Here is a 13079-nt window from a genome sequence, read left to right as displayed (position 1 = left end):
ACTATTATACTTAATCAAGGTAAACATCGTTTACCACAAATCCTTTTCTCCGCAGGCAATTACAACGCAGTTGTTACAACAACTGTGTTGTAACCACGCATACCATTACTCCGCAAGTCAGAACAACGACTTGTGGAGGGGGTAGAAAGTGTTGGATTTAAACCCAACACCTTCCCTACTGTTGCACATACTGGAGTTTGAATAGTAAATTATACTATTCCAACATCCAGCGCCCCCATAGCGCAAGTCGTTGTTACGACTTGCGGGGTAATGGTATGCGTTGTTACAATGCGGTTGGTGTAACAACCGCGTTGTAATTGCATGCGGGGAAAAACCATGCGGAATAAAGTGGCATATTTCTTAATTAATAAGTTAATAAGAATTTATCTGTTTTTATGTAGCATGCGTGTCTAAAACAGATGGATGAAAACAATTGCATTAGCAATATGCTTTGCTGTACTTTAAATATATGTAAAGGAAAAGAAGTCTACATTTCTACAGAAGATGCTTTACATGGGCAACAGGTCAGTGAAACATCTGAGACAGCATAGAGACGGGGCATGTGCATTGCTGATCCAAAATTTGGAGCTATCATGTTTCGTGACAGTGGTTTGGCAGACCGACCCATCACTCCAGCAACAGGAGAATGCTACAATTGTATCAAGGGGCTGTCAGTTTTGGAAAAATATACTGTAGTTTTGCATGTGAACAGGGTCAGCCCTTTAGCTGAAGAGAAAAGTAAGATCCAGAGGGAAACAAAGTAGTTGTTGGGCTCAGCAGAGTTTGATGCATCTCCTGCAAGAGACCTTGGTCTTTGAAAAGCACTTTCAACCTCAACCTTTCTAATCCCCTTTTGATTTTAGAGCTGGCGTTTTTACCATCTACGCCCTCGTTATATTTGACTCCCTTCACTTCTCTACTTTAACAAAATGACAAAAATAACCGATTTTTATTCTTACTACACACTGATCAGACTCCCCTCCTAATCTTCAATGATCTATTTCCTCTTGGCACTTTAAATGTGAAGTCTTGAGTCTATATTTATTTGCTTTGATAAGTTTGCTTAATTTATTAACCCATAATAATATTACAGCAACAATGGTTCAGGGAATTAATTTAAACAAAAACACAGAAAACACAGCAATAATACTGTGACACAAATACTCAGTGCAGATAATACAAAAAGTTAAAGAAAAATAATAAGGTACCCTCAACAAATATTTGAGAAAGACAATTTGTTATTGCAAAATATTAATTTAAGACCGGAATAATACAACTATGCAATATACAACTGGTGCTCACAAAGTTGCACAAAACATACAAAATGAAAATAGCATTACAGTGTAGACAAAGGACAATGGCACAGGAAAGAAGTAACACAAAAGTGAGTCCATCAAGTGACAGGAACAAAATGCAGTATATTGTATTTTTGTATTATTCTTGTCTTAAAGGAATATTTTGCAATAACAAATGGTCTTTTTCAAATAATTGTTGTGGGTAACTCATTATTTTTGTTTAACTTTTTGTATTATCTGCATTGAGTGATTTTGTCACAGTACTATTGCAATGTTTTGTGTTTTTGTTTAAATTAATTCCCTGAACCATTATTGCTGTAAAATTGTTTATTGGCCCAGGGTTTTAGGGAACAGGGCTCCCCCTGTTTGTTGTAATCATTATAACTTTTTAATCCAGCATAATTAATATTTTCCCTCCCTAACATTAAAATGATCATCCAATTCATATACTTTTCTTTTCACTACTTACATACAGGGCAGGACTGGGAACAGCAATCAGCCCTGGCAGATAGCTGCACGACCAGCCCTGGGAGCGAGGGGGAGGGGGTTGAGGGGTTTGGGCGGGTGCTAGTAAGAACCACCACCCCCGCTTTTATTACAGGGGGCCGATATTGCAGCACTGCAGCAAAACCGGCCCCCAGTTGGAAAACTGTCCCCCATGGCCACAAAACCAGCCCTCACCCCTGCACCCACTGGGGAAACACCCGGTGCCCGCTACAGCCAGTCAGGACCTGCTTAAATATTTCTTTATGTCCTAAGATGATCTATGTAATCTGAATATAGTAGTGTCAGCATACAGTCATATTTTGCTATATCAGTCAAGCGATATTTAAAGATAATTTATATTTAATCTTTATGCACGCAACTATAGTCCTTACTTGCGAAGTGATTTAAAGATGCAGGGCCTTGTCTGTGATATACAGAACTTGAAACATAAAACAACACTAACTGGGGTGCTCAGGCTGGAGCTTGGGACCCTTAGTCCCAATTTGATAATTTACTCTCTCGATTATGTTCGGTCTCAATATAAAACATTGAAATAATATGCTGTTAGGGATCTAGAAATGTCATGTACAAACTCACTTTTGTACCTTAAAATCAGGATACTACTTCAGTCAAAAACATAAAATGGAGAGCAACAGAAGTTCCGCCAAAACAAACCAGTTGCACTAGAGAGGAGCCTGACACTACGTTCCGCCTGCACAGTCCAGCTGATACTTTTAATTAAATGCCAAATAGTTTTTATGGCAAGAACACACCTTTAATTTAGATGACATGCTATCTACATACAAGAACACTCATATTATCAAATTAAAAGTATGTTTACCTTTACTAATACTAATCCCATCTGGAATAGAATTGTGTGTATACTCCCTAGGAAATCATTCAACTTCTATGTTCCAAAGATAAGGAGTACAGGACTTTCCCTAGGAGGTATTATCTATAGCACTAATACCCAAAGTGACTGTCTTTATGGTGAATACAACGATGCTGCAAAATCTAAATTAGGTGCTGGAGTTTAATGCATGGGTACCCTCTCATTGTGGGCCAGGGCTTCAGGGGACAGGCCTGTCAGGGAAATAGATGTCCACAAAGGCCTTGGACCTAGACTGACAGTCAACCAGAGCCCATCACCACAGGCAGCTATGAACATACTTGATTTTATGTGGAAAGGGATAGCAAAGGTTTTTACTGCTTCCCGTTTCTGCTCGACTTGACCAATTGGAGCAGGGTCAAGCTCTGCTTTCTCCCTTAGTGGATTCATCCGGGAACTCATCAAGGCAGGCCAAGGTCCTGGGATGAATCACAAAGGAACAGTAGATGCACATCTTGTGTAAGAGCTGCAGTCATGTAAGAATCAGTGTGCACCTATACTTTAGTGGAAATGATTTTAACTTTTTTGGAGCTGGCTTTGAGACTAAGCACCTGCCTAGTCCCCGGGTTAGTCTCAGTTGAAAGATGTGTATTTTGAATCTAAGCATTTAGATATTGAGCCTTTGGCGCAGCACTGCGGACTGCAGGCATCATATACTGTGTCCCTAATAGGCTTAAAAGACCATCATGTGCAGCTTGAAGGTGACACATATGGTTGTAGATGAATAGATTACTCTACAAAGACCTACGTGTTTCAGCATGTGAAAAGGAGGGGATGCAAGCAAAAACAGATAACAAAAGGAGGAAAATGTGGTTTAAAATGAGAGTATGGCTTACTGCAAGAAAGCAACAAAGAAAGAGTGGTGTGTTCTTGAGATGAATTTTTAGGATTAGTGGAGCAGCACCAGGTGTGAAGAAAATGAGACATTTTCCTGCAGGAGCAGGTGAATCTGATGACTATGTGTGCTCAATTCTTTCAAAGTCATGTCAGTGGTTATGAATTTCCTGATAGACTCACCCATTAATAGATTTGAAGAACTTCGTATAGTCTTCATCCTGAAGATTCGGCCTAAATGAAAACACAGTAGACAAAACATCATTGTTTCATGTATCCTCTCATAACAACAACAAGTTGATGAAGATGCATGACGAGGTGGCGGAAGGGTTCAGGGATCCTATATATGGGGTTGGTTTCCACAGCAAATTCAGCATCCCTAGAATGACTTAACTCATCATCTGTGGCATGCTGCATAGCAGAGGGACATAGACACATAATCAACCACATCAATGGTGCCACTGTGATCCATTCCACCTACATTGCTATTACTGTGAAAACCCAATGTGCTCATCAATTTTGGATCAACAGAGCTGGTATGACCAAAACTGTAAAAAAATCCTGTAGTGAATGATAATGAAATTTGTTGCACATCCAGGCGTACATGAATGAACAGGAGGAATGGATCATGTTTTGATGCCTAGAGTTAGTCAACAGCATCTTTACTAAATAACCAGATTTCCTTCAATAAAAGTTTATATGAGTCAATGTTTATAAACATTAAGTCATAGAAAATGGGTGAGACACCACGTGCTACATACCTGTACAAGGAGTGTAATGGCCCATCCCTAGAAAGCTGCAGTAAAAGAATAAGGGTAGCATTTTCACAACCTGCTCAATTACTTGCTCCAACTGTACCCTGGCAGAAGGTTGGGGAGGTAGGGACCCGGACAGGGATATACATCGGCCCAAAGCCATTTTATCACGCAGATTATCCAGCTACTTAAATCAGCTCTGTTGTTCCCACTCGGAAATACAAGTGCAGGAACACATGCTCACTTGTAACTGGGTGGGGTGGAATTCCACATGGGAATTCCACTCCATTCCACTTATAAACAAGCTTTAGTATCCATGAGGAATGCATGGAATTTACCAATCATTAGCCCTGAGGGGTCAAAAAAGGTGCTGAATCACCCAGTGTTGATATACTTGGGTATCTAAAATAAGGAGTGATCGTGAAGCATGAATTTGCATGTGGATTTTTGAATAGCGAGTGGGATTGATTAAGCTATGCTTCCATATTTGCAGTCGCTCAAGAAGACACTGGAATTTTTATAGCTTATTAACTTGCCGTCCCCAAGGAAAAGGAATGCATTGAGCCCGGTTTGGGATCCTATAATTAGAAAGGGTTAAAGGCTTGAAGTTCCACAGTAACACGTGATACTGCATTATCTTTACACACTCGGAGGTACAAAATAACAAATGGTATTAATTAGTGCCAAGGAAATTTGAGATCAAGGACTATGGACTGAGCCAAACCTATATTTACCTTCCGGATATTTTAGTGTGAGATATGGCAGTGTTTTGTGTTTAAATAGTTGGAGACCTTGAAAACTTAGAAAATTGATACTACGTAGATAACTTTCGGCGACAGGAAGAGGATGACATGACCTTATACTTAGATATTTGATACCTGACTGGAAGGTAATTGCTTGCTAATGCCTAGGCACGTAGGGACAGATGTACTAAGATACTAGTTGTGAAAATTGGTCACAATTTGCGACCAGACTTTTTGTGACCAGCCTCTAATTTTGTGATCCAACCTATGTACTAATAAGCCAGTTTGCTAAATGGGAAATCTTAGGGAGCTACTGGATGGGCTGTCTAATTAATATGCATCACACAGTCCACAAATGGAGACCCCCTGGAATTGTTGAAGTCACAGGCATGGTGGCCTGCAAGGGACATAGGCCACCATCCCTGTCACTGCATTGCAAAATTATAACGTTTTATAAAACACTCCTTAGGGGAAACAGTGCTGCTTTAAAAACACAAAAGAAGATTTCAGTGAGAGGTGGATGTAGCCCTGTGGACTACTGCATATTCCACTTGAAGTATCCACCCTGATCTCCAAAGGTAAATGGGTCCACAAGGGACTCCGTCCCTTGCAAAAATTAGTTACCACCACAGCTTGGAAGTCGATGATTGATCAATGGTTTAGGACCAGAATTACTGTTGGAAATCATTGATGACTATGGTACCGATAATACAATGTGGAAGGAGCGCCAACAATGTACCTTGTACAAACTTCGAATCAGTTATCATTTCTAATCCCATTTTGTGATTTGAAAAAAAAAAATTGAATTGTAAAATGGTTTTAGTAAATAAGAAAAAAATATTTAGCAGTCGTAAGCCCTGCAATGTAGCGATTCACTGGGGTAGCGATTGCTAAATCACTTAGTACAGCTAGTCCCTTGTGTCCAAGAATAGGGCTGAACATTTGCCTACATTTGATATTTGGCACCTAACCGGAGGTGGCATTTCCATGTTGATAAGTATCTCGGGTCCAAATGGCAGACTGTACTAAGGATGGATGTTGCATGCATATGTGCTTTCTCAAAAGTATGGCAAAGACTGCGATTGGGGATGATGGCTCTCGTTTACTTGCTAGAACTCTCCTCTCACCTGACTGGTACAACTCTGCACCCGGCTGACTCCAAGTATTTGACGTAGGAGGAGGCTACATAGGCCTGTCCGAAGGGTTTCATCTCTTCGTCACTGACTTCAGGTGCCAGAATTCCTTAAAGCACAGAAGACCAGAGTGTGTTATTTAGGGCATGATTGTATAGAATCATATTGTTTACTATTTTAAAAGCACAATATTTCCAAACAGAGTTGCAACTTCAATGTATCTACAAATACATTAACATAAACATTTGCATACATTATAACAAACATTAGGACAAACTAATACATATTTTAAACCACTTGTCAGCACATAAGCTAAGACTAGAGCACAGAAACCTTCTGAGATACACAGCTTACGTCGCATGTTACACCATATCATCATTTACAACCCGTTTAAGTACATGACCGATGTTAAGAGAAGTCATGAGAGGCAGGGACTGACGTTTGCTGTCTTTCAAATTCCGTGGATTAGCCTGCTTTTGAGTGCTGGAAATTTGACAATAGTGGGAAATTGATGCAATAATCAAATATTTTGGAAAATACCACATAATTTGGGTGGAATTTGAATTTGGGTTTGTTAAATACCAGTAGCTTTTATACCAGACCTCCCAGTTCCACCAGATGAACACCACAGACCATGGATTTTTCACAGGCTACAACAGATGCCAGGGGAACTAACCAAACCTATCCACATTTTGGGCAGTTTTGGCTGTCTTGGCATCGAATCAGCAGATTCCGCAGTACCAGGTGCACTAGGGCAGCGTAGAGTTAGCCCTATTCAAGATCACCAATGAAAGGCCAGGGGGCTTGTGATGAGCTTTTCCCAGAGCACTCCTGGCTTTTCAGAGGCACCACTCTGAAAACAAGCACTGGCAAAGCCAATAGGTGTCAGCAATCGAGAGCTATTGGTGTTGCCAATGTCTTTTAGCCATGTTGAATAGCAGCACAGCCGTTGTTCAGCATGGCTGAAAGTCATGTAAAAAAAATCGCTATGACCCTGCCTGCGCTGTACTCTGAACTCAAATTTGTAATCGCTTTCATCCGTTATAATGAAGTAAAACGTTTTTGTGAAATAAATCGTTTGAGCAAAAGCACAAATTTTTATTGGGGAAGCCATGATTTATCCAGGATATCTGGTTTCACTTTGTACAACCTAGCTAGGAAATAAGTATTTCCAGTAGCGGCTTGCACAGGTAAGAGCAGTGGGGTGGTGGGCGGGCGGGTGGGGGGGTGATGGAAATTGACGTACAACGGGATAAGTAATATCAAATAAATACATAAATATAACCACTTACTTTGCACTTGCCACATCGCTGCTTGCAGCATTGCCTTGCGCCAATATGACGAGCGCAAAGTAAGTGGTTTTATTTATTTAATATTACTTATCCTGTCGTATGTTGAATTCCAACACCTCCCACCCTGCCTACCCTCCCGCTCTTATCTGTGTGAGCCGCCCCTGATTATTTCCTTGTCTATCCTTCTGTTGTGTGCTCCGATGCGACTTATCTGTCAGAAGCTGGCAATTTTGTTTAAATGAGAGGGGCACAGAGGGCGGGCAGTAGCCTTGTGACTTGTTAACAACATGTCTCTTCGAGACGTTGCATACGCTTTCTTGCCGAAACCTATGCTTGCATTTTAGAACTGCCTGCATCTATCTGCAGTGAACTTTTAACAACACGTCACCTACACACCAAATTGAGGGAAGTCAAATTATAAAATGCCTTGGGGATGTTTTCTGGAGTAGTGTGAGAAGTGACCTATTTTAGGAAAATGGACAGAGAATATGGTTGGGTTGTGGCACACATAGGAATGGTGCCACCTTTTCCTTCACCATGTATCTGTGAACTCTGATCAAATAGGTGCGCGGTGCGAGGCGCGAGTGCACTTGTGGCTGATTGTGCTTGTCACAAGACGATGAATCTGATTTCGTAAACAGTACTCAGGGCTGGAATCCCTCCATAGCAAATGATGCAGACTTGGCAACCAAATTCAAGATGCAATGACTTGCGAGCCACCTTAACCACTGTCTCGCCTAAAAATGTTGCACAAGAAAATGGTCATGACTTCTCAAATTATTTTTAAACAAATTAATTTGTGACAAAAAAATAAGTTGATTCATGAAAAACTGTATTTGTAACTAAAATACCACATGCAGTGATGGGAAAATAACATAATTATTTCAACCACTTAACAATTGTGAATAGCAACATGCACATCGATATTCAGCAATCAACCTCATTCAGTTTTCAGTGTTCAGCTGTTAGGCAGGACACAGTTCAAACAACAGTGCTGCTCAACACCCAGTCAACCTGAAAAGGCGCATTGTGCTGGCTTTTCTGTTGCTTAAAGATCGTCTCTTACTCTGAGCATTTTTTAATTTTTTTTTATTTTACTGAGTTTTATATAGCGCAAACTTGACCCGAAGGTATCGGGTATCAGAGAGCTCTACATAGCACCGGTTGCGTTACATGAGGACACATTCATTTTTGTTAGGCACTGGGAGATTAAGTGATTTGCCCAGAATCACAGGATGTCCAGCATCATTGCCAAGACTTGAAGTCAGTTCCCCAGATTCGAGGTCAACTGCCCTAGCCGTTAGGCCAACTCTTCTCCCCTCCCCCGCTCCCCATAATAAACATGTTTGTCTTTGTCTTGTTCTGTTCTTAAAGTAACAAGGTTATAGGATACAAAATGGTACAGAAATGGCACAAGTGCAGTTGGGAGGAGACAGAGTGACTGAAAAGACAAGTACTACTGTAGAGTGCTCAAAGACAAAGAAAAAGGTAGCAGCTAAAATGGGAGCAGTGGATGAACACAAGTACTTGGTCCATGCTCTGGGGAAGGACCAAACACAAGAAGAGACACATGCATGCCATGGACAAATAGGGACAAAGGATATGAAAGCGACGATGGAGTGAGCAAATGGTAAGCTTATGGGTGGGCTGAAGCACACAGACTGAACAACATGTCTCTTCGAGACAGCACATGCGCTGTGTAGCCGAGACCTAACAATGCTAATTTCAGGGTAGCTAATATCACCTCTGACTACCTCCCTTACCTTGTGCTAAACTTTGTATATCTGTTATGGGTCTAAGTTGAGAAAGTAATCCATAATGTCAAAGTCATACAGAGCTGCTGTTAGAGTTGCCACCTAGCTGTATTCTAATGGCATGACTGGTATGTTGATATCCCGACTTAGGCGGCAGACCTCTGGAAAGAGTAAAAATATTTGAGTACCTTGGTCTGACGTTGACAGAGCAAATGGACTGGGGAGCCCAAATAAATAAAGCAGGGTTAAAACTCACTCAAAAAACAGGGGGAATCCTAAAATTTTGTAGGACATATACCAAAACATTCCTTAGCCCAGCATTGGAAATCTATAAGCTCCAGGCCAGGTCTGCTGCCCTCTATGGAGCAGAACTCTGGGGACATTGTGAACTGAGCCCGCTTACCCGAATAGAAAAATCCTTCAAAAGACAGCTTTTATCCCTCCCCAATAGCACCCCTTTAATACCACTCTGTTTGGATCTTGGGGTCAGGCCCATGGCGGGTGAGGTGGCCCTTAGGCCTCTCCTCTATTGGCACCGTCTCTGGAGTACTCCAGAGTTAGTCGCCTACAGGGAAGAATTAACTGAAGCCATGGGTTTGCGAGGATCTGGGAGGATACCCTGGCTGTCAAACATTAGGAACATCTGTGAGGGCATGCGTAGGGGTGATCTTTGGAAGAATGCAGAAAATACGTCCCAAACGACAGCAAGAAAGACCCTGATAGAGAGCTTCAGAGAGCATAAGCTCAATGAACTTGAACACAGAACTGCCGCTGGCTGTTTGACGGCAGCAATCCTGATTATAAAAACTAGCTATAGCTTTGAACAGGTGCTAGACGATATCCAGCCCCTTCTAGCCAAAAAAAGCTCTTTGTCCAGTTCAGGCACGGAGTTCTTCCGCTGCGTGCCTTTACTCGAAAATGGGAGGGGTCCTTAAGTAGGGGCTACCCGGCTTGCAATCATCCCGAAGAAACTGAAATACACGTATTATTTTTCTGCAGAGGTTATGGAAAGTCCAGAACACGCTGGTTAACCCAGCTTTGCAGAAATCTGGGGTCCAAGACGTTGTAGTGAAGTATATAGGATATTGAAAACAAATATGAAAATACCCATCGTCTATTCCATTTCCCGCTTCCTTTTTAACATGTGGTGTACTCGCAGGACCATCCTTAAAGGATTGCAATAGTAAAATGATAATGCAGGTTCAGCTTGAGCCAATACATTACTGCTCTAACATGATGTATAGGGGGACGTGTTAGGGCCTTTTTATTCTTATTAACTTGATCCTTGAACAGCTGTATTTTAATATTTTTAAATCATTTATTCATTCCTTTTGTAACTATTGAATGTATTGTACTATATGTTTTTACCTGATGTTTTTATGGCAATTGCTTGCCGAAATAAAATTTTATGAAGAAGTGATATCCCGAAAAGTTACAAAAATCACCTAAAGCCGGTATTTTACCCCCTTATCAGTACATATGTTAAACAGTAAATGTAAGAAGAAAACACTTAAAATATGTTCTACATCTGTTCTAATAAATCCTAACTGATAAAGAAAGGCTCAAAAAATAAATACAGATGATTTAACATAAGCAGTGCTATAAATGGGCCGGTATCGTTCGGTACAGAGTACCAACACTATCTTGAGAGGGAGAGAACCGGCACTTCTCAAGACCGTCAAGACAGAATTATTATTTTTATTTTAGAGTACCAGCACTTTTCCCAAACAAGCAGGTACTCAGGTGCGGAGTACCTTCACTTATATTTTCCCATCTCAAGTACTGAATATAAATTTCTATTTAAGAATCATGTCCGAGCCTTTGTAGAACGTTAAAACGTGCAACAATAAGAGAGGGACCCTTTGATAAACCAGAGGAAATAGGGTACATAAATACATAAAAATTAACTTGTTCCTTGGTTACCTATACCCACTCGTACTTATCACCTCCTATCACAAACAGATTAGTGTATAAACAGAGTTATACAGTAGAGAAGACAAACAGAGAATGAACGCCCAAACAATAAGCTGAAATTCAATGTCAAAGATCAAAGTCCAAAATGAATAGTTTTATTAAAAGATTATACAAATAGTGTTAAAATTCGTTAAAAACAAGATTAAAAAACGCAAATATATCAAGACAAAACTTTATGGAACATATAATCATGAAGGCAAATTCATACACTGTCCCTCACAAAACAATAAGGAACCAATATTAATCCTTACAATCACCCCCGAGAGAACACAACAGGCAGTACAATTTGTCATAGATTGTGACACATCCGTGAAGCAAACTATTGACTGGAACCCGTTATACACTCGTCTGGACTATCTTGAGGCACCAGTCAACTAAAAAGATTGTGTCAAATAGCCGCGTCGACGCGTTTCGACGGCACTCATTAATGTACACCATCTTTTTCAAGACTATCTCAAAAATCTCTCGATTGGAAATATTCAAAATGTCCCTTAAATCAAGACCTTTACAAATGGGACAAAACTGTTTTTGTCCAAAGCTGATAATGCTACTACGTAAAGTTCGTCACCGGAGGGGCTTTTGTACTCCACCTCCTATGATCAACTGTTGGACACTGGTTATAAACAAAACCATACTTCATATAAATGATACTCGTTAAATTGGTGGCTCCATTGATTATGTCGCTAATATATCGGCACCCAAAACAAATTGAGAAAGTCTGGCCATTTAAAAGCTGCCTGCTCGCGCCCTTCCCGATGTGGGTCAAAGGGTTTGCTTAAGGGCGGCCCCGTCTCTATGATCACCTCTGGTTATATATCGCAAGCCCTTCATATACTCGGGCTTGGTGTACAGCGCGATCACTGCTCCGACTTTCCCTGTACCCGGTATCTGCCGTCAGTAAACGGTGAACAGGTGGCTGGTATTCAAAGCGGGGAAGCAACCCCAGCTGCCCTACCTGTGGACATTTTAAGGTACAGAATCCTTACCCACGATTGGCCTGTCGTTGAGGGGGTCCCGGAGAGGCAGCGCCGTTGCTGCGGAGGAGGACAGCAGAGCTAATGTCAACACAGCGGCGCACAGGAAAGCCATCCTCAGGTCCCTCTCCGGGCACGAATGCGATGTGACTGCGCAGAAAACACTCGCTTGTTTTTCTACTCTCGCGGGTGTCACTTGACTCTGCGGTAACCGAGGATTGCGAGGGTTTGGCAAACCCCAGTCCTCAGAAACACCTCTTCCCGTTCCAAAGCGCACACAAGCGCGCGCCTAGATACTGGATTCGAAGATCCTACAAAGACGGCTAGTGGATGGTTGACATTTGGATTCGGAGGTGATAGATGCGAAAGGGTTCTTTGATTATTTGCCGGAATGTTTCTGTTTTGACACGTCGTAGATATCTCGTCGTGAAGCACTTTGAGCAAGTCAAATCCCTCATGTGGTCATCCTCAGCATGTTCCAACCACTGATGGGCGCTGCAGACCGGTCTTCTAAACGGAGGCACGCCAACGTGTCGGCACGCGCTGCTATCTTGCGTCGGGTTTTTAGAAAACAGCGCTACAGATAGACATTGCTTTCGTAAGCAGGCATTCATTTATCTGCCAGTGTTTGTTACGGAAGAGGTGCTGACTCAGAGAGGAAGTGGTGTGTTTTTTTTGCTGCGTGGAGCCGCAAGCCTCTGGGAACTTCCCACCTCTTTAAAAGTCTTTAAAAAAAGTGTAACAGAAGGCATTACTTGTCAAAAGGCAGACTTTGTCGTCTCACGCATGTGCGTGCTGCCTCGGGCTCCTGTTGCAAACAAGGAAGTTGCGTTGAAAAGAAAACTATATTTCAATTACATCTAGGCCCATGCGTTCAGTTATCTCTCAACCACTATCCTCCATTCCTTAAAAGGTGTAGCGCTTTGAGATTTCAGCTTTCTTGTAATACA

General features: G+C 41.5%; 1 protein-coding gene across 1 annotated transcript in view; it reads right to left on the bottom strand.

The window, feature by feature from the left end:
• Positions 1 to 12786, bottom strand: part of LOC146785428 (gamma-glutamyl hydrolase-like) — an 86782-nt gene extending 73996 nt beyond the window's left edge. The window contains exons 1-3 of the mRNA XM_085634480.1: positions 12142 to 12786; positions 6130 to 6244; positions 3688 to 3738 (exon numbers count right to left, since the gene is read on the bottom strand). Coding sequence (XP_085490606.1) covers positions 3688 to 3738; positions 6130 to 6244; positions 12142 to 12244 — 269 coding nt within the window. The 5' untranslated portion in view covers positions 12245 to 12786. The remainder of the gene's footprint in view (positions 1 to 3687; positions 3739 to 6129; positions 6245 to 12141) is intronic.
• Between the last annotated feature and the right edge of the window lie 293 nt (positions 12787 to 13079).

Source organism: Triturus cristatus, chromosome 11, assembly GCF_964204655.1.
Source record: "Triturus cristatus chromosome 11, aTriCri1.1, whole genome shotgun sequence".
NCBI lineage: Eukaryota > Metazoa > Chordata > Amphibia > Caudata > Salamandridae > Triturus > Triturus cristatus.
This window is presented reverse-complemented; position numbering and strand designations above follow the sequence as displayed.